The following is a 26,503-nucleotide window of genomic DNA, read 5'->3' as shown; positions in this document are numbered from 1 at the left end:
ATTTTTTTTTTTTGGGATGAAGGAGTAGAAGCATGTGTTGCACACATGGTTTGTTGTCCCAATTTGCATTTAAATAGGTTTTGGAAGCGAGTTACAAGGTAATCATGCTTCCCTAACCACAATCCACTTTTCCCCTTTCTTTGAACTTTGAAAGCATACAGGGTTGGATCGATTGGATTAAGATCCAAATTCACCAATGATCTATGACTAAATTTTGTACATCCCCATAGCTTTTTATTGTATGCATTTTGATTTGGATGCTAAATAATATAAACAAGATTCCCAAATCTTGTAATGATTGTCAACTGATGGGTGGTGATTGGATCCATTTTATTTTTTTAAGAAAAAGGGGTTATACTTACAACATTCTCATCAAATTAACTTTCTAAATTACTGGCATTGTAAAATGCAAAGAAAAAAGGGCAAAGGAAGAGGTTAAACTTAAGGTGGGGATGAGGATGTAGAGGAAGAATGGAGAAAGAGGGGATGGACGAAAACAAACAAGAGGCAAATAGGGGAGGTCCCACCACATGGCCTTGATGAAAGCCAAAATCTCCAACTCTTTAGGCCGCAAAAAACACCGCTTCCTCATTCCCACACCCTTAACGCCCGCACCGTTCTACCCTCAAAACTTACACATCAAAGCTTCCGCTCGCCTCTTTCTTCTTCCTGCCCACTCTTCCCCTTCTTATTACTACCATCTTATTATTCTTCTTCATACCTTAAAAATATATACATAGGAGGAGAAAAGCGCTCTTTTTTGAGTTGGGAGGCGAAAGATGGGTCTGCAGAGCCAGCTGAACGATGTCTCATCCGATTCGATCCCTCTACTTCTGGTGGCAATCATCGCCAACTGCGTAGCTTATATTCGGTCCTTGCTTTTGGGGTTATTTCAGTCCATAGGCCTCTCTCGATTCGATGCGGATGAAGTGGAGGATGGGCTACTGGGTGCTGTGGGCTCCGGTTTGGCCAGTCTGATAGTTCTGGCGGAGCAGCTCAACCTCAATAGGGTCTTTTCTTATCGGTACGGTGAGGATGGTGGCGCCGCTTCCGATTGCGTGGTGTGTTTGTGCAGGTTAAGGGATGGCGACCAGGTGCGCAGGCTAGCGTGCCGCCATGTCTTCCACAAGGAGTGCTTCGATGGGTGGCTGGATCACCTCAACTTCAACTGCCCCCTCTGTCGGTCGCCCCTTGTCTCCGACGAGCGCGTGGCCCTCACGCAGCGTCGCGTCGGTGGGGACTTGGTCACCTGGTTCTCTTTGCGATGATGGGTATTGTGCATGTGATGTATGGGGTACATGTATGTGTCCGGCGATGATGATGATGATGATGATGGTGACGAGAGTAAAAAAAAAAGGTTTTCACTTTTCACTGCCTTTTTTGGTCGTCTTCTCTTTTGTCTAGGAGGGTTGGCAGTATTGACTCTTGACTTCCTTTTTTTTTTAATCTTGTTTTTTGAAGGCCTCTTTGAAGGTTCTTTTTTACTGCTGTAAATTTTAGAAGTTTCTTTGTTTTTTTTTTTTTTTTTTTAAATTTTGGGTGTTTAATAATGGAGAGGGTTCTTGTGTATCACACTGTGATCTCTGTTTCAGTTTATTTATTTACGTGGGTTTTGTATATATATAGGTTTTCCTGCCTATGTTTTTTTCCCATTGGCATCCAAATTCCAAGCCAAGCAGAAAAATCACTGCAGTTTAGAAATGAATCCGCATGTGGGGATGAGTTTAATGAGCCCACCATAGGCTGTGCCTTACTTGTTGATTGTATATTTGGCCAATCTCTTCTAGAATTTGAGTTGTGTGAAGGATTGTAGTAATAGAAATTAAGTGTTTTTTAGGGTTACTTAAGAAAGAGTAGTGGGCTTCTTGCGAAGAAAGTGGGGTGGTAACAATTTCTGATTAGTGAAAGAATTGCTCTTTGCATCAGAACATTCTAGTACACTTTAGTTAGTACTTCCAATATTCTCTACAGTCAGTGGCATGGAAATGTATCAAAAAGGATAATAATATGTAAAAACCCTGATCAGAAAAAGTTGATTGTGCATCTATGCAGCAAATGGGGCAGCAGGCAGTGAGTTCCTTGATCAAAAATCATATTCCAGAAGCAGCCAAACAAGGAAATCTTTTTGTAGAGTCCAAGCAGAATGGTGTGCATGAGGATGGCAAATTGTTGTGGTCTTAAACTGAAAGTTTTTTCCCATGTTGGGTTGGCCTCTGAATCTCTCTGATCAGAGTGCCTAGTACATTTTATTCTTTATTTCAATGGCTATTGTGCCTAGGGGTGAGGTAGTGTATTTTTGGACGTTAACCCACTGCTAGCTGTAGCCGGAGCTGAATTGGGTAGGGTAAAGGCCTAGAAACCTGAAATTTGTTGGTGAGATGAGTGAAATTGAAAGGGGTTTTCATGGGTGTGGTCCGTGTGGAGATTTGAGTGCAAACGGGCTAGCCCTAGGGAGAGTATGATGCAGGTCAGGTGGGGTACAGCCAAAGGATGTATGCTTTTAGAGTTGTGGGTAAATGGCTGTCTCGACTCTCGTCCTTTTCCGGGCCCTCAAATGGAACTTCTTCAAACAGAGGCGGTGGGGCACAAGTAATTTAAGCTTAATTTCTGTGGTCTACAGTGGAGTTGCGTTTTTTTCAAGTCTTCATTCCTAGTGTATGGAGTTGCGTTTTTATTTTATTTTATAGAATAATGAATATTATTAAGAATATTTTTATAAATATTTTAGGTTGAAGAGAATAGAATGAGTTTAGGATACGAATATTGAGAATAGGAAATATGAGATGTTTTGGGATTCAATAATATCTTTTGTAATCTTTTTATGGTATAATAAAATATTTATTTATTTATATAGGTGTGATTAATTGAATCACCTGTCATATGCAGCCATTCCTCTGGAATGTTCCACTCGATTTTGCCAGCAGTTTGTTTATTTTGAATATCTGGTTTTGGAATCTCCATTTTTTTTGTTTGGTAGCAACTCCAATTAAATGATGGATTTGTGTTGTCACATCCAATTTCAAACAAAATGGAATACTTCCAAATCCCATCCTCTAGAAGGGAGAAGTTAGTGGCTCCAATTAATAACTTATGCTACTATCATTTCAGGACCATGGATTTCCCTCACAACACATGCACTTATTCAATATTCCCTACGAATCCCATTTCACACGCAACCCGCCTCACCTAAGCAAATTAAGACCCACGTTATTTTTTTTTTTATCATCAGCAGTTTAAAATTCAATTCACTCACAACCCCTCCCCTAGGCAAATTAAGACCCACATTATTATTATTTATCATGCGAGTCACCCACAATACAAGCCCATAATGAGGTCAAATATATTGGTTCAAGCCCATAGTCCACCCAGACCCAGAGCCCCTCTGTCCTCCAAAGCCCTTGTGAAAGTCTGGAGTTCCCCAAAACCCAATCTCCAGATTTTGAACGCTCCTGTTATACCTGTCCTGCGAGTTTTTGAATATTACTTTCTTAGCTTATGGATATACTATGGATCTGTGCTCTTTCCAGGATTTCACTAGATTACTTTGGGGTGAGAGAAATCTTCGTGGGGGTTGAGAAATGAATGCAAGTTGTGGAAGGAAGTGCCTCTTAAGTGCAGTGGCCCGTGGGCATAGATATAGAACCCACTTGTCCACTAGTCTCTCAGTCGGCGCCAACCCAAATATCCCAGCTGTTCACTGGCACTAGTCTCTCTTTATTCTCTTCAAACGCTGCCGTTTTGGGGGTCCACGGCTCCTCATCACCCACATTCCTTCTCTTTCCCTTAGGTCTGTATCTCCCTCTCAGACACTACTTTGCGTGCGAAATTCAAAGTAACCGTGGAAATGGCAGAACCCTCCAATGTATTAGCTCTTCTCCTTTCTCTATTCATCTTTTTATTGACCGCTGAAGTTGGGGCAAGGACACCTGAGCAGGTTAAATGCTCGTCTTCATGCGGAGATTTGCATAACATCAGCTATCCTTTCCGCCTGATGGGTGATCCAGCGGGATGCGGCGATGCCGACTATGAGCTGTCTTGCAAGAACAACAAAACAATCTTGGAGTTCCACTCAGGAAAGTACTACGTTAAAACTATTTCATATGAGGAACGTACAATTCATATTTTAGATGTGAATTTTGCCAATAGTAGCTGCAATCTTCCATACCGATCTCTAAACATTGATGAAGTGGCGGCCGACTTCCTATTCTCAGGATTCTACAATGTCACCTTTGCAGCATTCATGAACTGCTCTAGAACTATAAGTGATCCTGCTTATAGAAGAGTTCCTTGTGTTAGTACTAATACATCTCATGTTTACGTTAAGTACAATCGCTATGCAGTCTCTGATCTCGGTGACTCATGCCATTTTATTTCAATGACTCCTGCCACCTATGTTGATGTGGACTTTCCTTCATATGGAGCCATCATGAAAATACTGGGGTCGGGGTTCAAGCTTGAATGGTCAGTTGAGTGCAGGGATTGCCTTGTGTCTGGTGGTTCATGTGTAGTGACTTCATTCAGTAGGCATCTCACCTATCAGTGCGACCAAGGTTAGTTGAGGTTTACTCATTCTTAGGCTATCGGTTGTTTTGAGATAAAGCTAAATTTTCCTTGCGGTTCATTTCTGCAGGAATTTCGTTATGGATAGGAAAGGCTGGTAAAATCCTATTTTAAGCTTTTCTTTTCAATTGAATTAGCTTTCTTATTCAACCGTTTGGCTTTTATTATTATTATTATTTTGCCTTTTTCTCTGTTTCCTTTTGCAGCATTTGAGTTTCTCTTTTTCGCACTAGGGAGCAGGCTGCTAGGTTGTTGTCCTCACTGAATCTCCATTTTTGATAGCTGTAAGTGCTTGGATTTTTATTTCCCTGGTTTAACAGTTTCTTCTTCCTATTCTCTTTCAGAAACTGCTCTTATTAGCCGGTTTATCTTAGCTCTGGTTATATTTGTGTTCCTTATACACAAATATCGAACATGGAAGCCAGTTGATACCGCGGAGAAATTTTTTGGCAATCAGCAGTTGTTGATGCCTAAGAGATACTCTTACTCTGATATCCTAGCAATGACAAACTGCTTCCAAGATAAATTAGGGGAAGGTGGTTTTGGTTCAGTTTATAAAGGGTACCTTCCTGGTGGCAGCTCCATTGCTGTTAAGATACTTGGGAACTCAAAGTTTAGTGGGAAAGAATTCATCAATGAAGTCTCTACTATTGGTAGAATCCGCCATGACAATGTGGTACATTTAGTGGGATTTTGTTCTGAGGGATCTAATCAAGCTCTTGTCTATGAATACATGCCTAATGGGTCACTGGATAAGCATATATTCTTGAAGGAGGGGAGAGTTAAGTCGTTTGGCTGGGAGAAACTCCATGAAATTGCTCTTGGGACGGCACAAGGAATTGAATATCTACATGGAGGATGTGACATATGCATTCTTCATTTCGACATTAAGCCTCAAAATATCCTGCTAGATCATTATTTCATCCCAAAGATTTCAGACTTTGGCCTTGCAAAATTTTACCCAAAAGGATATGATTTTGTGTCCATTAATACTGCAAGAGGAACAATAGGGTACATAGCTCCTGAACTGATTACACAGAATTTTGGAGCTGTTTCTAGCAAATCGGATGTGTATAGTTTTGGGATGTTATTGTTAGAGATGGCTGGGTGAAGAAGGAATGTTGATGGCAAGGCAAAGAGTTCGAGCAAAGTTTACTTCCCATCATGGGTTTATGACCATCTTAGTGAGGGAGGAGATTTGGAGCTTGGCAATATTACAGAAGTTGAGATTGAGATAGCAAGAAAGTTGTGCATAGTTGGGCTCTGGTGCATTCAAATGGAGCCATCAGACCGACCTTCAATAACCAAAGTGATAGGAATGCTTGAAGGGAACATTGATGACCTCAAATTGCCTCCTAGGCCTTTCTTTTCTTCTTCTCAACATGTGTCTGTAGTAGATCCTCAATCAGATTCTTCAACAGAGTTGCTGTTATCCGGGTCACAGGAGGAAAGCTTGTACAATAATAGTTAAATGTATTGTGTAGTGTTAGTATTAACTTCCTTGGTCTTTTGGTTGGGGTTGAGATTGGGTGAAGCTACATTGAATTTTAGAAGCTTATGATAACACTTGAGATTGTAATTAGCCCTATCTCTGCTCGTGTGGTAGGAATAAAGCAGTTCAACTTTATTTTTCAGTACTCTTGTTGCTTGAAGATAGTGTATATCGGTTTGTATAGGCACAAAAGGCAAATACTTCACCCTTCTGGGAATAAACATGTCATCTTCTATAATTTGGAAAACCTAGCTCATTACTGGGGAATCAGTTTTATGTTTTACTCAAATTTACTTAGCACTCAATTTGCTTTCAATTTTCTTCTTTTGTTCATCATTTAATTTTTCTGATGCAGTGAGCAAAAGTTGCCTCAAACCCAATCGTTCCATATTATCTCCAGGCTCCAGCCAAGCTTGTAAACCTGTGCAGCCTAATGTTGGTGCACATTTATTGGGTCACTCCTAAATATCTAAGAGTTGAATCTGAGACCATGGGTAATGGGTGAGGAGGGGTTCATCCATCATAAACAATGAAATGGACATCTCTGTTGATGGGTCCACACGGTTCTGCAAGAAAAAATCTCAGATAAGAATGCAGTCTAGCTAGTACACTTCAATAATTCAAGTGGAAACCATAACTTAATTACAAGACAGTTGGGTCTGGTTCTTCATTGTTTGGCCAACCTCTCTGGACTTGTTCTTTCAAAGAAATTAATGAGAGAAAGGATGATCAGTAATTTCTTATTCTTAAGACACTCCCATTTGACTTGTGCTATCTTCTTCTCTCAGTCAACGATTAGGAGGTACCATTGATGAAAATCTCTTTGCTCTCAGTGGAGAATCTAGATGTGTAAAAGCATTGGATTTCCTTCGAACTAAAACTTAATCAGACTTTTGTGGCCTTCAAGGGTTTCAATCACCATGCCTGAAGAACATTACCCTTTTGAAGGGGAATTACGGCAATCTGGGCATAGTGATTCGAAGGAGGGATTACAAAGGTTTCAAATGGTGCTCTGTACCAGAAGTTTAGTCCAAACACCATTATGGTTTAACATCTTTCTTCTTTCCTTCTGTATAACCTAGATCAGCGAAAACCTAGGAAGTTCAAATATATAATGGGGGATACTGATGTATCACTTCAGCAGCATGGGGTTAGCTTACCATCTTCCACAATTTCTACAACTCCACATTTGACTGGGAAATTAGTTTCTCTTTCACCAAACACACCCAACTTCTCTTTGAATTTAATCATTGATTGGTTATAGCAAGCAAAAGTTATCCAAACCTGAGTGGTCCATATTCAACAAGACTTTTAAGGTAAAATTTATCAAACAACCTTAACACCGAAATAATGAGTTTTAAGTTTACGATTTAAAAATAATTTAATTTAAAATCATCTTAATTCATTGGGTTTTACCAAACACTCTCTCTTATGTTATGTTGCTTTGATCAGGACGTGATATTAAGAGAGGGAAAGATATAATTCTCGGGCGGGTTGATCGGTTTCTGAAACCATTGGGCAGGAAATGAGGGTACGAGTCCACACCTTCTGATTGACCCTTAGAATAGTCGAGCTTATTTAATTACGTCTACGGTCAAAGACTTTGCATGCCAACTAATGAATAACCTTTTATACCAATTTATTTTTTATTCTTCTTCACAGAGAGATTAAAATGTCCTGAGTCTCTGCCCTCAATTTTATTTCCAAACTGTTCATCCAAATCCATAGCTACCATGAAAATGAAAATGGGTGAAGACTTTTCTGTGTTAGCTGTTCTATTTTCTTTATTGATGGTCTTATTGTTTACTGAAGTGACGGCAGGAAGAGTACTTGAAAAGGTTTGTTCTTCTTCATGTGGAGATTTGCATAATATCAGCTACCCTTTTCGCCTAGAGGATGATCCAGCAGGCTGCGGTGATGCTGACTACCAACTTTCTTGTGAGAACAACAAAACAATCTTAGAGTTCAATTCAGGAAAATACTATGTGAAGAACATCTCTTACGATAAAAACATAGTTCGTGTGGTGGATATTAATTTAGCCAATGGTAGCTGCAATCTTCCCTACAAATCTCTACCCATTGATGAAATCAATACCGATATCCGCTACCAAGGCGATGATTTATTTACGTTTCCTGTGTATACAAGTTTTATGAACTGCTCCAGAACTATGAGTGATCCAGATTATATAAGAGTCCCTTGTTTCAGTGGGAATGCATCTCATATTTATGCCAAGTTCGACAGCCATATGATGTCGGATCTTGGGGAGTCATGTGAGTTTACATCCATGGTTCCAGCTAAAAGGCCTCCACATGTGGAGCACCCTTCCTATGGAGATCTACTGAAAGTATTGGCGTCGGGATTCGATCTTTCATGGTCGATTGAGGGCCGGAATTGCCGTTTATCCGGTGGCCGGTGCCAATTTACTGGATTCGACGCACCATATGCCTGCTTATGTGAACGTAAGCCAAGTATCTTTTTCCTAGCGCTTGATGTTGATTAAGTAATTTATTCAAAATTGGCGTTTGTGATCAATCATGCGCTAAAAAAATGTATTTCTTGGATGTTTCTGAGTTAAGCTTAATTCACCTTTGCATGCATTTGTGCAGGAAATCGGCTATCGGAACTTTGGAAAGAAATTAAGGCAGGTATAAGCCACATTGCCCTCCTCTCTCTCTCTCTCTTGAGAATTAATATTAGGCTGAATAGTAATATCATTCATTCGCTTGATTTGTTCTCTCCTTTTCTGTATTTCCTTTCTACAGTGCTTAAGCTGCTATTCGTCTTCCTTTCCCTTCCTCTTTTAGTGTGGTTTTCTATAATTCGAGTTATCGCTCCTCCGATCATTATACTGGTTTTCCTCATCCGCAAATTTAGAACAGCACGGAAGCCTGTCGACAGGGTGGAGAAATTTCTACGGAGTCAGCAGTCGTTAATGCCCAAAAGGTACTCTTACGCTGACATTATGGCAATAACAAACCATTTCAAAGATAAATTAGGGGAAGGTGGTTTTGGTTCAGTGTATAGAGGACAGCTTCCTGGTGGTTGCTTCATTGCTGTTAAAATGCTTGGGAAGCACAATTTTAATGGGGAAGAGTTCATCAATGAAGTCTCAACAATCGGCAGGATTCACCATGTCAATGTGGTAAGGCTACTGGGATTTTGCTCTGAAGGGTCTAAACGAGCTCTGGTCTATGAATATATGCCTAATGGGTCACTTGATAAGCATATATTCTTGAAAAAAGGAAAGGTTCAGCCATTTAGCTGGGAGAAACTCCATGAGATTGCTTTAGGAACGGCCCGGGGGATAGAGTATCTACATGGGGGATGTGACATTTGCATACTTCATTTCGATATTAAGCCTCACAATATCCTGCTAGACCACGATTTTGTCCCCAAAATATCAGACTTTGGCCTTGCAAAATTTTACCCAAAGGAATATGATGTCATGTCCATTAGTACAACAAGAGGCACCATAGGGTACATAGCTCCTGAATTGATTTCACGGAATTTTGGAGTTGTGTCCAACAAATCAGATGTTTATAGTTTTGGGATGTTGCTGTTAGAGATGGCTGGAGGGAGAAAAAATGTTGATGCCAAGGCAGGGAGGTCGAGCAAAGTTTACTTCCCATCTTGGGTTTATGACCATCTTAGTGAGGGAGGAGATTTAGAGCTCGAGAATATTTCAGAAATTGAGGTTGAGATAGCAAGAAAGTTATGTATAGTTGGGCTCTGTTGCATTCAAATGAAGCCATCAGATCGACCTTCGATGACCAAAGTGGTAGAAATGTTAGAAGGGAACATCAGTGACCTTCAAATGCCTCCTAAACCTTGCTTTTCTTCTCCTCTACGAATGTCTATGAGAGAGCCTCATTCGGACTCTTCGGCAGAGTTGCTCATAACCGAGTCAATAGAGTGAAGCTTGTACAATAATTGTTAAATTTTATGTGTAATGACTATTAATTTCCTTCTACTCATCCCAGAGAGCTTTGCAAGCTCCAGATATGCAGATTGTTGTAATTAGCAAAGCTTGATGTATGCTCCTTTACTTTCCTGTGGCATTAATAAATTGTTCAATCAGCACCTTCCAGTGTTGGATTGTGAAGTTTGAAGAAGTTTTGGTGTGCTACGCCCCTTGAATAATATTTTTTAATTTATTTATTGAATGATGAGTTTACCCATATTATGATTTAGGGTTCTGTAAGAAAGAAAGAAAAAAATTTGCACAACTGTAATTAAGCGGTGAAAGAGAACTTTCAGCATTACAACAATCCTTTCAACTCTTTGATCACTCAAATTTTCTGATGCAGTGAACAGAAGTTGCCCAAAACCAACCCTTTGATTTTGATATTGGCTACATCCAGACTTGTAAAACCTGTCAAGCTAATATCTGTGCAGACTTATTTGTTAGGTGTAAGATTTTCTCTCTCTGGAATATCTCAAAAGAGTTAAGTCTCAAGCCATTGGCAGTATGGACATGGAAAGTTGATTGGTCCACACGGTGCTGAAAGGAAAATTCCACAAATAAAAAAAAAAAGAAGAAAAGAAGAAAAATTGCACACGGTGGGTCTTCTTAATTTGTTGACAATATCTCTTGAGTCGCCCTTTCTTAGAAATTACAGAGAGACTACCCTTAAAATAATACTAGACGACTTGGTACTCCTCTCCTCCCTCTTCCGTCTCACCCATGTATCCTCTACTCAGTGTTATAGTCTTCCTTCTCTCACTGAATATGGGAACACAAACTTTAGGAGAAAGCACTGATGACGATTTCTTTGAGCTCTGCCAAGAAACTAGATGCAGCACAAGGGGTGGTCCACGCGTAAGATTCCCCTTCAGACTCAACACCCAACCAGACTTTTGTGGCCTTGAAGGGTTTGTAGTATCTTGCTTAAACAACAGGACCCTCTTGCACCTTCCTTTCTCTGGTGACTTCTATGTTCAAGAAATCTCTTATCTCAACAATATAATTTCTATTCACCTTCAAAATACAAATTGCCCATTACAAAGTGTTTTCTCTCTTAACTTCTCGGGTTCTCCCTTCAACACTGGTACATTTTCTCAGATTTCTACCATTGTGAATTGCACAGAGAGGATTTCATGGAGTGCATCAGACGGAATAGTAGTGCCAATAGATTGCTTGAGTTACGACAACAATTTAGTTTATTTATATGATCCTTTTGTTTCCATGAACAAGCTGCCTTCACATTGCAGAAGATTTAAAACAGTTGAGATCATTTCAGTTCATGGCTACGTTGAACTCCAACAAGCCATTGAGAGACTTTTTGAAAGGCAAGAGATCTTCCTCGCTTGGGAAGGGTTAGATGGTTGCTATGAATGTGAAAATTCAGGAAACTTCTGTGGATTCAACAGTACAAGAAATGCAACCATTTGTTCTACTTCCAGGCCCAAAAGTAAGTGACTATAGTAATTACTATCTTCAATATTGCAGTAGGCATGTCAATCCGGAAAATGATTTTTTAGTTGACATTTTTCTAGTAATACCCTGAAATGGTTGCCATTGAAAGGGCAATATGCAGGGAATTGTACAGCAAATGCCAACTGTAATGATGGAGCAACACAGGAAAATAGCTGGGAAATGCCTTTCCCAGTGACATTAATTTTCCACCCTGTGCTCTAGGTTTCCCTATTCGCCTTGTTTCTTATTGTGTTTTCTGTGTTTTCTGAAAGTCAATTTTGGTACATTAATGCTGATGACTGAAATGAGCTGACATTTTTCTCTCCATGAATGTTATTGATCCATATCTGAAGTGTTTCTCTGTTTTTCCACTGTTTGCTTTTATTTTCTATTTCAATATAACATTTTAGTATTCTAAATTTTGATTAACCTTGCATTCCAAATGTTCAACATCTTGGAGTCCATCATGCAAGTTGACAACATGTGACTGCAAAATTGATCGTTAGAACTAAAATATAAGGAGTGGTTCATGATGATAGGCATGGCATGAGCTACTGACAAGAACCCTGCTGGAACTGAAGTCAAATATCCCTTCAAAAGATATATGGGTAGAGGGGCTTTCAAACGTTTACAGTTACTATACTCTCCGCCTACACAAATCAGAAAATTTTGTGTAGATAGATAACCAACAGAGTGTCAGCTCAACTTCTATGATTAGTTTTAGTTAAAACCATCTTCTGTTAATACAGCTGGTGTACATTATGGACCTCTATAATTTGCCTAAATATCTACGAAGTTCCTGGCTCATGAATTGAGCAGTTAAGTCAATTTCCTCTATTGTTCTCTAAAAACTTTCATGGAATCTGAGCCTAGTATTTTCTTGATTATTTTCTTTGCTTCCAAACACTCTGGTGACTGCTCATTCCTCTTCATCCTCTGTGTCTAAAGCCTTACCAACAGTAGCTGCTCTGACAATGATTCGAACTTCTATTCAAAGTTATTTTCAGCCTTTACAATACTAAATCATGCTTTATTTGTGAAGTTACATAGGACAAATTATATTCTTTGGTTTCACATATGGAGAGCGGGTTCTCTTTGCATTTTTTTTTGGACAATTTGGAAGACTATAAATAGAATCGCCTTTGAAGATGAGGTGTTGTCCATCCAAAGGATGAAAACTTATTTTCTTAACTCACTTTGGTTGGAGACTAATTTGTTTATAAAAGATGGTCTATTGACCGTTTTTGAGTTCATTGATTGGGTAGGTTCCCATTAAGGGAGGTGTTATTTTTTTGTATATCTTTTAGACAGCTTTTTGTTTCACTTGTAAGTATTTCCCTTTATGTTCTGTATATCTTGAGTCGCTATTTTAATGCCTCTTAGTAATACAATACTATTCTTGCTTATCAAAAAAAAAAAAAAATGTATCATGGTCTTCTTTCGAAATCTACAGATTGCCTTCATATTTAAGCCTACTTTGATGCAAGCTGGCCTTTCTGCCTAAATGACAGAGAAAGTTCTTCTGGTTATTGTATCTTCCTTTGTAGGAATTCAGTATCTTGGTCCTCCATTATGCATATGTTGTTTCATGAAGCATAATTGAATTCGACTATCTAGGCCTAGCTACTCCTACTGCGTTGAGATCACTTAGGTCCAATCTGTGCTCCAGGAATTGTGTATTCCACAAGTTGCTCCTCCTCTCATTTGGTGTAATAATCATAGTGCTACCCACCTTACAACAAAACGTGGGCTTCATACCAACTCGAAACATTTTGAACTAAACTTCATTCATAATAGTGTTGCACAACTCTCCTATTATCCAATGCATTCCTTTTGCTAATCAGCTTGTTGATGTGCTCGCAAAGCATCTTCCATGCTCATTGTTTTGGGATTTTGCAGTAAATTTTGTGTCATTTCTAGATCACTTGGCTTGAGATGGATAATAACCAACAGAGTGCCAACTCAGCTTCTAGAATGGTCTAGGACTGGTTACAACCATTATCTGGGGTATATCCTGCACCCCTGTAATTTGCTATAAATATCACTAAATTCCAGGCTTATGAATTTAGCAGTACAATCCATTTCTCCTATTGTCCTCTAAAACTTTCACTGCATGTCAGTTGTTTGGAAACACTTTGCTTCCTTTTGATAACCAAATTTACTAGGGTGCCAAGTTTTGTTTGGAAAGCAGGTACTGAAAGAAAGGCAAAACAAACGTTGCAATGAAAAAAGGCTTAGAACATCGTCTGCATATTTTCTCACCCTACTATGCATGCCAAGTAATAGTACTAGGAGGATTTCCTTTAATTTGCTCTGAGAGTAACCTCAGTATCTAGGATGCTTTTGTCATATTTTCCTAAACCAACTTCAGTGGATGTCTTTCATGCATCAAGTACTTCTAGAATCATGTCTGATTAGGTGACACTGCTCTGTTATTATTGCTTGCTTGATTCATTTAAGTATTGGGCATATATATGAATTAATTCCTTGTCTTTTACTGAATTGCAGGGTCACATTCTGCTGTAATCTTAGGTGAGTTTTTTCAAAGGAAAATCTTTTAAACAGATCCTGAATTAAAGTTACTTACACTTTCCCTATCCACAGGAACAAGCATTGGAGGCACCACCTTTCTTGCTTTGGTTGTACTTGTGTTGTACAGATTTCGAAGATCGGACAGTGAAAAGGAAACTCAGCTCAAGGTAGAGAGGTTCCTGGCAAATTACAAGACCCTCAATCCATCCCGGTATTCCTACAGTGATCTAAAAAAGATAACAGGCAAATTTAGGCACAAAGTAGGCCAAGGAGGTTATGGAACTGTCTACCGAGGAAAATTGCCCAATGGAATACCTGCAGCAGTTAAGATGATCGAGAATTCTAAAGGAAATGGCCAAGAGTTCATTAATGAAGTAGCTACCATAGGTAGGATACACCATTTCAATGTGGTTCGCCTTCTTGGATTTTGTGCAGAAGGGACGAGGCGTGCTCTGGTCTATGAATTCATGCCAAATGAATCGCTTGAAAAGTTTATCTTCTCATCAAAAGACGCTAAAACAAGAAATCGACCATTTAGTTGGGAGAAGCTTCAACAAATTGCAATGGGCATTGCCCGTGGAATGGAGTACTTGCACCAGGGGTGCAACCAAAGGATCCTTCACTTCGACATCAAGCCCCATAATATTCTACTAGACCACAATTTTCAGCCCAAGATTTCAGATTTTGGGTTGGCCAAGCTATGTTCAAAGGAACGGAGCGTTGTCTCCATGACAGCTGCCAGAGGAACAGCAGGCTACATTGCGCCTGAGCTCTTCTCAAGGAACTTTGGAGCAGTTTCTCACAAATCCGACGTTTTTAGCTTTGGAATGTTGTTGTTGGAGATTGTGGGATGTCGAAGAAACATCGATGTTACAGTTGAAAATCAAAGTCAGATTTATTTCCCGGAATGGATTTACAACAGAATGAGTCAGGGGAAGGAGATGGGGCTGGAAATTGAGATAGATGGGGATGAGGAGATTGCCAAGAAGCTTGCAATTGTGGCACTTTGGTGCATTCAATGGAACCCAACAGACAGGCCTTCAATGACAATGGTGGTTCAAATGCTTGAAGGTGACTTGCATGGCTTAGAGATACCTCCAAAGCCTTTTGCTTCTTCAGACATTGAGATGAATGCAACTTGACATCAGTCAAATCCTGAAAACATGTTTCCCTCAAAGAATCGATTTCCTTTTTCTTCCTTTATCCATGATCACACAAATTTATTTCCAAACACTGCAAATCAGATCTTTCCTTTTTCTTTCTTTATGGACATGGACAAAACCAACAGCTATAACGTAATTCACCTAGCAAAAGGCAGAATTAAATATCATATATAAACAAATAAATCAAAATTAAGTTATTTTTTAATGCGTGGTAGGATAAATTGGGTTCATAAAGTAGTGAGTTGGTTCTTTGGTTCTTGTGTTTACACACACCCATAAAGTAGTAAAATGACATGATTCTAGTGGGCATTGAAAAGGACAAGCAAGAGGGCATATTTTCTTTTCCTCCTTAACCAAGGTAAGGAATTTCTTCCCTCATTTGCCTTTTGAAAATTAAAACCAGAGGAGAAAAAGAGCAAAAGCGCATAAAGGAAAGCATGGAATTTGGGTGCTACCAATTGTCACCAAATCATGAACAAATCAAACTCAAAACAAATGATATGAAACAAGACATTAAGAAACTGAAGACATTTTCCTTTTATCCCAAATTCAGCAGAAAGCAAATACATGATAGGTGTAAGTGATGCATGCCCAGCAGCAGTACAAACATTCCATACCCCCAATTTATAGCTCAAAAGAAATTCAAGCTCCCTAGATTGAAGAAAAGACAAAGACGAAAACAGAGCTACCTCGTATGCATCTCTTACATCCCATGTTGAAGACGGGGCAAAAACGTTAGAAAAAGAAAAACTGAAAGATCCGGAGGTCAAACCAGGAATAAAAATAAAAGAGAAGAGCCAAGTTAACGTAAATCGGACCGCTACCCTCAATTCCCCGCAATGCAATAACGCCGCTCTACCGATTCTGCCCCTTCTCCAAGTAGCTGGAAACTCGGGAGAGCCCAATTGCAAAGCTTAGTTTTGTTTGTTGTGCTTTTGCCATCAGCTTTCACCCATATTTACAAAGAGAAACCTTCTACGACGTCGCCGCCGCCGACCACTGCCTTCACCACCACCGGCGTCCACGAACCCTCTCCGGTGGCCACCGATCATGGTCTTTTCTATACAAATATACCCAGTACAAGATCAGTCTGAGAGCCCAAACATGAGCATAAACGCAAAGGTGCAATGTGGGCAGCTAGGCTGCAAGAAAGAAAGACTAGAAACTAGAAAGAGCGTGTGTTACATAGGCCATTAGGGGACATGGTGGGTGGTATATAAAGGCGAGATTGTAGCTTTTGGGTTCAATGCGGGTAGGGATATTTCCCCCCTTTTTTTTTAATTTTATTTATGGGTTATTGTTGTTGAAATTCTCGGTCCAAGGTGGTGAAGGGCATGTTTGTGGGAAATGGAAAAAACTCCACTAACTCGTTTTCCAAGGCTCTTGGAGTTTTCATATTATTCTTGGTGGAGGAGAACAAAAAGTGGGTGTTGATGGGGGGTTGATTCGTCTGTGTGAACGTGTCTCGTTAGCTCCATGTACAAAATGCTGCCAATGGAGGGGTTATTTCAGTCCAACTCACTCAGCTCAAGAGTCAAGACAAAACCCCTTGATGGCCTCCTTTTTGGTTTTATTACCTTATTATTAGGACTTCGGGCATTTCCTGTGTATTTCCACTGTGGTGCATGACCAACACTTTCACCATTCCCCAATATTCATGCACCCACCAATTGAATGTACGCATACTCGGACAATCAGTGGAAATCTAATCTCTTCTGTGCCTCAACTTTACTAGTAAAAAAAATTGGGATGAAGAAAGAAACCAAATACGAAGTTTGACCCATCGTTTCCAATATTACTTGTCATGAATCATGATTGATTCCTGGGTGGTAAATTATATCTGGAATTGAGGAAGAAACAAGTTTTCTAGAAACCCATCGTTCCCTGGCCTGGCATGGCACACCTTTGTCAAAATAAAGCGGGGCATACAGCCTTTGATTTCAACAAATAATTGCACCAGTCGTTGTCTGTGATGGTGCCAGGATAGAGATGATGAGAAATTGGAACCACCTTTTTAACTTTCAAGCTTGGTGATGCGGTGGGTGGACAAGAAAAATGGGTAAATCGACTCACTTTACCATTGATTTGTCTATCACATGGAAAAAGCATGTGTAGAAAAGGCTCACAAGTCAGCGGTTGAGAGATTCTTTCCCCACCCTTTTCCTGTTCACTCTTGTTTTTATTACCCTTTTAGTGGTTGATGGACCAAGCTCACCCACATTAATAATAATCATCAAATCAGGATCCTCATTTAATTTCTTCATCCGATGGTTAATATCTGGACACCACTTGATGTGCATGTTCAAAGTTGACTCTCGCTCTCCTCCTCCCTCTTTTGAGTCTCCGCCCCATGATAAAGCAATAATAAATGGGACCCATACCCCAAAAGCACAACAATGGGGCCAGCAAGATTTTGGCATGCGAGTGGGAGCTCCACTTCCAGGTCTGCGCATTGAATCGTAGCCGTCAGTTGAAGGGTGATGGGTGCTTAGAGCCACACAAAATATTTTACGTCACTAACACGCCATTTCTACGTCAGTAATATCCATTATTATTCTTCAATTCTCAATAACTTCACCCACCCACGCTGCCATGCATAGATGATAGATTAGCCCAACCGCCAACCCCCCTCTGCCCAATCATCCCAACCTCACTGATGCGCCCCGCTCAAGTACAGAATAAAATTTTGAAATGGTATTAAATAAATAAATAAAATCTCTGAAAAACCTTGAACCAATGAGTGGCTGCCGCGTGGGAAGGGGGGGGGGTAAATAATGGGAAAATAGGGGAGGAAAAAAACAATGATTAGAAAGGTGAAGGCGCGATGAAGGGCGGATGTGGGCATGGAAAACAGAAAAGGTGGGCAAGTGTCCAATCAGTGTCGGGCGAAAGGTGTACAGAGAACGGCGCGTGAGCCTCGAAAGTGGTAAGGCAGGAAGGTGGGAAACGCGGGAGGGGGACCCTTTATTTGAGCCAAGGCGACCGTGGAGTGACGGATCTTCTTCATTGGATCCTGTTTATCCAATTCTTACTTTGTTACAGTGCGGGTAGTTGAACGGAGGGGCATGTGATGTGATGGGAGGAGCTTTTTGGGGTGTGTCGCCTCTGGGTGTGGGGTTTGAAAATGATTGCCCAATCCAGTTTGGCTGAAGTGATTTCTGTGGGCTCCGCTCTTTATTCTCCTGCATTGTCTCTCAGTGCCTTGTCATCTTTGATTTGGTGCATATTCCATTGAAGCACTTCCATCTTCACCGTTTTCTTTTCTGGTTGGACTCATTCTGCATCACCCGTGGGACTCCGAATCAGTCCCACATCATAATCATGTATAAATTTGAAACAATAACACCAAAGATACTATTCTTTTTAGTAGTCCCCAACTGTTAAGAAAAAAAAAAAAAGTGATTGCATGCATTCATTAGAAGGTGCTTCTAATTGTTTAAAAGTCACCCTCCAGAGGGACTGTAAAGAGTGGGGTCTACAAGGTTGCGCTATAGGAACAATGAAACCATGTGGGTTTTGACTACAGCGCATGATAACCAGAGTCGTAAAAAAAAAAATAGTAAATAAATAAGTTGGGCAAGAGGAAACTGGTTTGTAGTTTCTTCATGGTGATAATCGTGTAGACACGGAAAGCCCAAGATAGGATTATAGTATAGCCTCATTGTTCGGTCTATTGGTGGGCCATACCATCCTTTATGGATTACAATCGACCCGGGCCCAACAATAAGACAGGCCTATGTTAGTTGGCATTGTCCCTACCGACCCAATCCATTGAAAGTACAGTTCGTTCATCAAATAGTAAGACAGATGAGGTCTCATTAACATGTTAATGTTCCTTATTTGTTTGTATTTTGATCTTATTCTTTTATATGTTAATTGTATCTATTAATATTTCTTTTAATAATTTAGATTTCATCGTATACTATTAATGGCCTAAATTCAAAGTTTGAATATACTTTAATATTTTCCTTAAAAAATTTTAAAACACTCAAAGTTGATGCTTTTCTTACTTTTCTCTTAGTTTGGCACAAATATGGGAGGAGGGTTAAAGGGACTGACTACAGTAAGTGAAGATGGAAGGGTAGGTCACGCAGTGATTATAGCTCAAATAACCATTCTTATTTCAAATCATAAGGCTAGGTTTGGATTGCTACGCATTTATATGTATGGACAGGATTTAAAGGCATGAGGAGCATGTATGTGGCCCTTGTTGGCCATCCCGCCTAGACACCAATTTTAATTAAGAAAGCAAAATCAAAGAGAGTGCCTGTTCTTCGCTCTCAAATGGAATTTTATTTCAATATGTTTCAAAAAATAAAATAAAATAAAGGGCAACTTTAAAATAAATCACATGTTACTGTGTCCGTGGATGTGATGAAATATATATATATATATATATATATATATATATATATATATATATATATATATATATTAACCCATATATGCTCTTTATAGAGGTAAAAGAATTATTTTATGATTCGATACTTATTTTCAAAGTAGTATATATAAACATATTTCTTTTCATAGAATAACAAACTCAAAATTTATTATTTATTTAATGATATTTCATACATTATATTTTATGAATATTCTGACTTAATATCTCTTTCATTACACATGACTTGAGTACATTGAGAGTTACACGAAAGATCTAAGTCTACTAGTTTATAAACTTAAACAATCCATGTGAGGTTGTAGTGCATTACCTCTTAATTGGAAGAATGATTGGTCTTGACCATTGTGAGTGCACTAATATGTATGATTACACATTTAACAAGACCAGTGAGTTATGACATAAGACGATTGAATAGTTATGACTTCATCAAACTGTTATATCATATTGCTTCTTAATTTTGAGAGAATATTGAGCTTATGCAAAAGTTAGTAATAACTTTAACTTATATGTGAGATCGTAAGTTGAACATATATTTTCTATGAGTTGTTTCATTGTTTATGGAAACCGATAACAAGAAGCATTTTCAATAAAAATATCATAATATCTCATATACTTTTATCAAATATTTTCTATGAATTGAATTATTATTTATGGAAACCGATAACAATTCAATAAATACATCTTAACATCTCATAGACTTTGAGACAATATATTCTCTTGGATGATCCTAAGAACATGTGATTATAAAATTTGTGGGGCTTACAACAATTCCTTTAGTGAAATTTCATATATATTCTTAGTGAGTTAAAATAAATTATTTGAAAAGTAAGTCATTTGATCACATAATAGGAGAATTTATAATTTATGGATTATAAAAGTAATCTTAACATTCATTTTATTAGACTAGGGACGACTAGTTCATGGAGAGATTATATGCAATGGATAGCAAATCATAAACCTTAACACTTGGTATCTCGTTATATATATAGGGTACTGGAGTGTAATTGACCAATTCTAATGGGATGTTGAGTCAACTTTAGAATTAGATTTTGAAAAAAATCAATATTATCTTATGAGTTCTAATGATTATGTTTGAACTCATATTCCTTAATGACATGATTTATAAGGATTTGATGAGTTTTTAGTTTATTTGTATGCATAAGAACATTTTGATAACTATATAAAGTTGTATAAAAGTAAGCAAACGGTATTAATAAACTAAGATGGTGTTTGTTTTTTGCTGAATAGAAAAACCCAAAATATTTGGTTTTTTCTATTAAGCTAAAAGTGGTTTGTTAACATCATCCAATATAACCAAACTGAACATATTAATAATAAGTTCATTTTAATTATATTTGACGATGTCAACAAGTTACTTTTAACTGAATAGAAAAAACAAAATATTTTGACTTTTTCTATTTAATCAAAAAACAAACATCACCTATGTTAATTAATTAATTAGAGCCATGTTGAACTAATTAATCAATTAACAATTTTTTTTGAATTAAATTAAATAACTTATATCATAGACTCAAGTCACTTAAACCTAATAAAAAACCTATAAATACCCTTTTAGAGGTTAGAATTTTCCAACCACATCCTCATCCAAGTAAATTAAACTTGATTCGATTTTGATTTTGATTAAATTATATACCATCAATTCAACTCAATTTTCTTCTAAAATTAATAAAATCTAACCCCTTTTTTTACTGACCTAATATTTATTATTCAAAAGACTATATAATCAATTAAGTTGATGTGATTAATTTCAAATTTTTTAATAATGATTGTAAACACAAATGGACTAAGCCAAAACTAATACGGTTTTAAAGCTTTTAAAATATGATTTTTGTTTTTTTTAATAAAACTAGATTAATGATCATTAAAATAATTTTGACAAAAGTAACAAAAAATTTTATTAGTTTTATTTTTCATTTAAAAAGAATGTTATAATGTAGGATTTTTAAATATTTAAGATACAAATCGCAAGTCAATTCCAAAATTAGTCTCCTATGGACTGATGGATTTGAATTTTTGACAACATTATGTACTTATAAATTATTTTAGTAAATAGTAATTGTTGAGATCCCGCGTCCCTATGATCCACGTTGTTGAATGGACGCACGATCTCAACCAATATTAAGTTCTGGTTCAGTAGTCCCTGCAAAAGATGTCCGGATAGGGTGTCCGGACACACCATCCGATGGTTTTATCAACCATATACCTAGAGATATTAATCAGTTGATATTTTAGTAGGTATAATAAGCTTACCTTCCTCTTTGTGTGAAGGTTCATATATATAGTGACAGAAGCTTTGTCTCTCTCTTTAATGGTGAGGAGACTTCTTGGCTCGTCATGATGCCTCTAGGTGGTGGCAGGGCCATCATCACCCTACGGGCGATTTGTCAGAGATTTTTGGAGGTGACTTGGCGGCCACAGATCGTGGGAGGTGACTTGCTATCATTCCTGTCCTTTCGCTTTGTAGGCGCCGGAATGTGGGCTGTGTCAGGCTATCGCAATGACGTAGTAAGACTTGCTTACTTTTGGTCAACGATCCGGACAACAACATATCCGAATAGGATATGGCGGTCGTCCGGATATGGTGTTGGTGAATGCTGTGTGCTTCTTCTTTGAAGGAGTCCGGATAGGAGAAGCGTGCCACATATCCTTTTGGGGGAATCTGAATGGAATTGGTCCGGATAGAAATGTGTGCCACATGTAAGGTCCCAACAATAATCATTTCAAAGGAGGGTTAAAAAAATTATGAATAAAAAGATACTTTTAAGTTATAAAACGCTAGAGATGACATAGAGTGAGGTTCACCTTAGTCCTCTAACCTTTAAGAGCATGGGTTTAAGACGGGTAAATAAATGAGATCATTTTTAGGTAATATATGAGAAAAAGAATCTTAAAAAACTTAAATTAATATTATCTTCATCTATTTAAAAATAATTTTAAATACATGTACTTTTTGAATGAGTTAACCAATTATTTTAAAAAATATCAATTTACTTGCCAATTATCCAAATCATTTGACAAACTCCTCCCTACAAATATTATCCTTATATTATTATTATTATTATTATTATTTCATTTAAGAATTTTTGTATCTCTAAAACCATTATAAAACAAAATTTTCATAATTATATATTATTAAATTTATTATTTATTATTTAATAAAACAATTTTAATATTTTTTAAATTAATAATTATGATTAAATAAGATTTATTTGATAATATTTTCTAGGAAAAAAATATTAATCCTATTTAAATAGTATTTTTTTTGTATAATATTTCTTAAATTTTTAATAAACTAAAATAAGAATATTTGTTTATAAAGAAAAAAAACCTCAAATAATAAAAAATTAATAATAATAATAATAAAATGTCAAAAATGAATGAAATGATTCGAAAGGCATAATAAATAAAAAGATATTTTTAAAAATAATTAGATAACTCATTAAAAATTAATGTATTTTAAATTATTTTTAAATAAATAAAAATAATATTAATTTAAAAAATTTTTAAATTTTTTCTCTATACATTTTAATACTAATGAATTAAATTCCATTTTTTCATTAAATAATAAATTTTATTATCTCTAAATAAATATTAAAAAATAAAAATTAAACGGAAGAGGTACATCGTAGTTACAATGGGGTGATGTATCCTAAGCTCGCTCTCTTCCCATCCTGACCGCCCCATCACCCCTTTTTCATAATAAGTTATATTGCCTTGACAAAATTTCTCAACCAAATCTTGATATAGACTATTATGAACTACCATTATGATCATGGGTGGGAGTGGAAGGGATAAAAAAGTGATCTAATTTTAAAGCTTTGTTCCGTTCATTGTGAGGATCAAATCATATGACTTAAATTAAACTGAAATGAGCCTAAAATCGCCAACTAAAAACCAATAAATAAAAAAAAGGTTTGGTATGACTTTTGCTTCAATGGAGCCCACTTCATTTCTTTACAGTAAACAATTATCATGAACTCAATTCAAAAAAGACATACTCATAACCTCAAAATTGATCCAAAGAGCTCACTCTTATATTGATTTTAGGACCATTTGATTTAATGACACTCTTATATTTATTTTAAGACTATTTGATTTATGATTTTTACATTCATTACGTTTGAAATCAACTCATTATTTTAGGTCCATTTTTGTATGACTAAATCCAAGCCATTTATTTCAAGACTTAAATACTCGCCATCCATTTCAACAAAACCTTACACTTTTTCCCCCCCTTCTTTCTTTTCAAGCTTGAAAACCCAAATTTAAGAATCTATCCCTTTAATTTTTTTTTTTTGACAATAAATTCCTTAATTTATAAATCTTGAAATGGATTCCTTCTCAACTAAAAATATAAAAACAATTAGATTTATTAATTTTGGGATCATTCAGTGCTTTTCAATGTTTTCAGAACCGGACCGGTCATCGAACCGGAAAAATTACCGGTTCACGGTTCACTGGTCGGACCGGTGATGTAATAAATATATAATTTATATATTATATAAAATTAAAAATAATTATAAAAATTAAAAATATATAAAATTATAAGTTTTAATAATGTTTGGTATATTAAATTAAATGATAAAGTTTAATATTTTAAATTTTATTAAATAGAAATATGTAATATTTAAGAATGAAGATATATTTAAGATGAAAAATTTTATAATATTTAATTTTATCTTTCTTTTTGTATTTTATTGTTTTAAAATTATTCTATTAATTAGTTTATATTATTTTTTATAATTATTATTATAAAAATAAATAGGAATTTAAATATTTACATTTCTTTAAAGATTTTATATTATAAAAATTTGAAATAGGAATATATATATTACAACATTGCAAAAGTCTAGCCCTCATGCTTCCAGCCCTCAAAAAGGCCTTAGTACCATTCCTAGTCCCACATCGGAAGCAAATCAATTCCTGTGCTTCAAGTGCTCTATAAATAGAGACCTTGCAGCATGCTATTCAAGCCAAGCAAGCCAGCGAATTGGGCTTGGGGGCATGGCCCAAGAGAGATTTTAAGTTATAATTTTATTGGATTGGGCCTCGTGGCTTGAATCAAAGATGGGTTATAATTAGTTAAGTATTGGGCAAGGAATTGGGCTCGTTAATGGGCCTCTTAATAGTAACAAATATTTGTAGAATAGGAAAAAAAAGCTTGGCCGGTTCGTAAAAAACCGGACGGTTTGACCGGTTTGGCGGTTCAACCGGCGGTTTGACCGGTTCAATACCGATCTGATCATAAAACGGTTCGTTGGACTGGACCGAACCGGAAAGGTCACCGGTCGACGGTTCGACCGGTCGGACCGGCCGGTCCGGTTTTTAAAACATTGGTGCTTTTAACCAATTTATTCTTTTGCAATAATATATTTGAATTTACAAAATTAAAAAAAAAAAAAACAAATATCATTATTCTAAAATAGCTCTTCCACATTCTCTAACACAAATTTGCCTTGAAATTTCACAACGCACCAAAAAATTTTCAGCAGAGTTCCGCCGGATTCACAAGGCAATACTGAGTAAATCATCTGATTGCTTTGTACTTCATTTTTTAAATTTGTACCGTGGATACCATAGGCTTTTCCTAACCTGGACCGATTTGAGCAGCCCCAGTTGCTTCAAAGTTCAAACTAGAGATCGGTGTTCACGATGTCCAGTGACCAGACCACAAGGCCGTACCCTAAGAATATTCGGTCGGTACGAGCCGTAAAAGCTCGGGCGGTTCTAGTCATCCTTACACAAAGTTGTTGGCCGAAGCAAATGGCCAAGAGAATGGAGAATCTAATCCTCCGCCCTCTTTGAGAATGGTCTGATCTCCAATTATACACTCCTCTCTGTAAAATGTTTTCCAATTCACAACAAAAATCAGCCTTCCTGGTTTTCCTTCTTATTTTCAGGTGGTTGTTACAAGCAAAATCAGAGTCAAAAGGTTTGATCATTAGCCCTAACCTCCCTTTTGACATAAACCGGGTAACATGCCGTTATATGCTGGCAAAACAACTACATATCTCTTCCGGAAACTCTATGTCAAATGAGAATCGTATGATTCAGCTTGATCCTGTAGACAAATTATTTCCTTTAAAGGGAAAACCCCATCAGAAACCACACAAATCTTTAATCCAATGATATGAACTACTCTTTTCAGCACACTAACATAAAGCTATCGCATGAATTAAAATTCAAGAAATAAATAAATAAATGAGAAAACTTACCAAACTCCAGTAGAAAAAATCAGATCGGAACAAGGACAAATCAGGGAAAGGGAGGAACAACCGGAAGCTGTTGGCATGGGGGGTCTTGGGAAGAAAATTTTTTCTTCAGATCCAGTTTCCTAATTCATCGTCTCCCCAATCCTCCCATACCCACAGCTCCCGCTAATTCTCTCTCCCTTTTCCTCCATTCCTTTTTCATCTCACACCCCATTCTCCCCGTAAACTCTCTCATTTTTCTACCCTCGTTTCTCACATATCTCATGAAATCAACAGATCGGACCAAGATATTCAGAACTAAAGGGAGAAAAACTACTGAAAATTAGTGGAATGGGAGGTGTTGGTAAGAAAGCAACCACCCAGGGAAGAGAGTGATAAGATTCCCTCTTACCAAACCGCCCATGCCATGTAAGTTTCAGGAGGCTGGGATCTCCTCGTTTTCGCACCACATCTGACCAACTGTAGCCTAGAGGGGGTATTTTATAAGCAGGCGAAAGATGGTTTAAGGAGATGGTGGTTTTGGAAAACCGCTATCCGTACCTGACAACAAAACGCGTAGTGGAAGACGCGTGAATGACCTCGGTATCCGAGAAAGTTTGGAAAATAAGGCAGAGGGTGGGGCCCCCACTCCCAAACTTATTAATAAAGCTGACTGACCTGCGTCCTTTCCAAGCTGATTTTAAGGCATCGTTTGGATCTGTGGATTT

General features: G+C 37.4%; 3 protein-coding genes, 1 long non-coding RNA gene and 1 pseudogene across 5 annotated transcripts; 4 read left to right on the top strand and 1 right to left on the bottom strand.

Moving 5' to 3' along the window:
* The first annotated feature begins 493 nt into the window (after positions 1–493).
* Positions 494–1,617, top strand: LOC117925143 (E3 ubiquitin-protein ligase RHA2A). The gene has a single exon (XM_034844036.1). It carries the CDS (start codon positions 780–782, stop codon positions 1,266–1,268), a length of 489 nt encoding a protein of 162 aa, XP_034699927.1. The 5' UTR covers positions 494–779; the 3' UTR covers positions 1,269–1,617.
* A 102-nt stretch (positions 1,618–1,719) lies between these two features.
* On the top strand, positions 1,720–6,290 carry LOC117925136 (annotated as a pseudogene).
* Positions 6,291–7,488: 1,198 nt separating this feature from the next.
* LOC117925127 (rust resistance kinase Lr10-like) lies at positions 7,489–10,179 on the top strand. The gene is made up of 3 exons (XM_034844011.1): positions 7,489–8,512; positions 8,660–8,698; positions 8,816–10,179. Exons 1-3 carry the CDS (start codon positions 7,786–7,788, stop codon positions 9,967–9,969), a joined length of 1,920 nt encoding a protein of 639 aa, XP_034699902.1. The 5' UTR covers positions 7,489–7,785; the 3' UTR covers positions 9,970–10,179.
* A 489-nt stretch (positions 10,180–10,668) lies between these two features.
* On the top strand, positions 10,669–15,267 carry LOC117913006 (rust resistance kinase Lr10-like). 2 transcript variants are annotated; one of them, XM_034827850.1, is made up of 3 exons: positions 10,671–11,464; positions 13,978–14,001; positions 14,074–15,267. In XM_034827850.1, the coding sequence occupies exons 1-3, from the start codon at positions 10,738–10,740 to the stop codon at positions 15,141–15,143; spliced, it is 1,821 nt and encodes a 606-aa protein (XP_034683741.1). In that variant the 5' UTR covers positions 10,671–10,737; the 3' UTR covers positions 15,144–15,267. The 2 variants fall into 2 exon arrangements, with proteins under 2 accessions (XP_034683750.1, XP_034683741.1); XM_034827859.1 differs by lacking the exon at positions 13,978–14,001 and having other exon boundaries at positions 10,669–11,464.
* Positions 15,268–24,971: 9,704 nt separating this feature from the next.
* On the bottom strand, positions 24,972–26,258 carry LOC117913030. Its single transcript, XR_004651069.1, has 2 exons — positions 25,800–26,258; positions 24,972–25,663 (listed from the first exon to the last, which is right to left on the bottom strand). It is a non-coding gene; the product is annotated as an uncharacterized LOC117913030 (long non-coding RNA).
* Between the last annotated feature and the right edge of the window lie 245 nt (positions 26,259–26,503).

This window comes from Vitis riparia, chromosome 1 (genome assembly GCF_004353265.1).
Source record: "Vitis riparia cultivar Riparia Gloire de Montpellier isolate 1030 chromosome 1, EGFV_Vit.rip_1.0, whole genome shotgun sequence".
NCBI classification, from domain to species: domain Eukaryota; kingdom Viridiplantae; phylum Streptophyta; class Magnoliopsida; order Vitales; family Vitaceae; genus Vitis; species Vitis riparia.
This window is presented reverse-complemented; position numbering and strand designations above follow the sequence as displayed.

Bases quoted from the DNA above. Each gene is read 5' to 3' on its own strand.
- LOC117925143 (XM_034844036.1), top strand. From the start codon at position 780: ATGGGTCTGCAGAGCCAGCTGAACGATGTCTCATCCGATTCGATCCCT.
- LOC117925127 (XM_034844011.1), top strand. From the start codon at position 7,786: ATGAAAATGAAAATGGGTGAAGACTTTTCTGTGTTAGCTGTTCTATTT. The intron at 8,513-8,659 runs GTAAGCCAAGTA...GCATTTGTGCAG, and splicing joins ATATGCCTGCTTATGTGAAC to GAAATCGGCTATCGGAACTT. The intron at 8,699-8,815 runs GTATAAGCCACA...TCCTTTCTACAG, and splicing joins TTGGAAAGAAATTAAGGCAG to TGCTTAAGCTGCTATTCGTC.
- LOC117913006 (XM_034827850.1), top strand. From the start codon at position 10,738: ATGTATCCTCTACTCAGTGTTATAGTCTTCCTTCTCTCACTGAATATG. The intron at 11,465-13,977 runs GTAAGTGACTAT...ACTGAATTGCAG, and splicing joins TTCTACTTCCAGGCCCAAAA to GGTCACATTCTGCTGTAATC. The intron at 14,002-14,073 runs GTGAGTTTTTTC...CCCTATCCACAG, and splicing joins ACATTCTGCTGTAATCTTAG to GAACAAGCATTGGAGGCACC.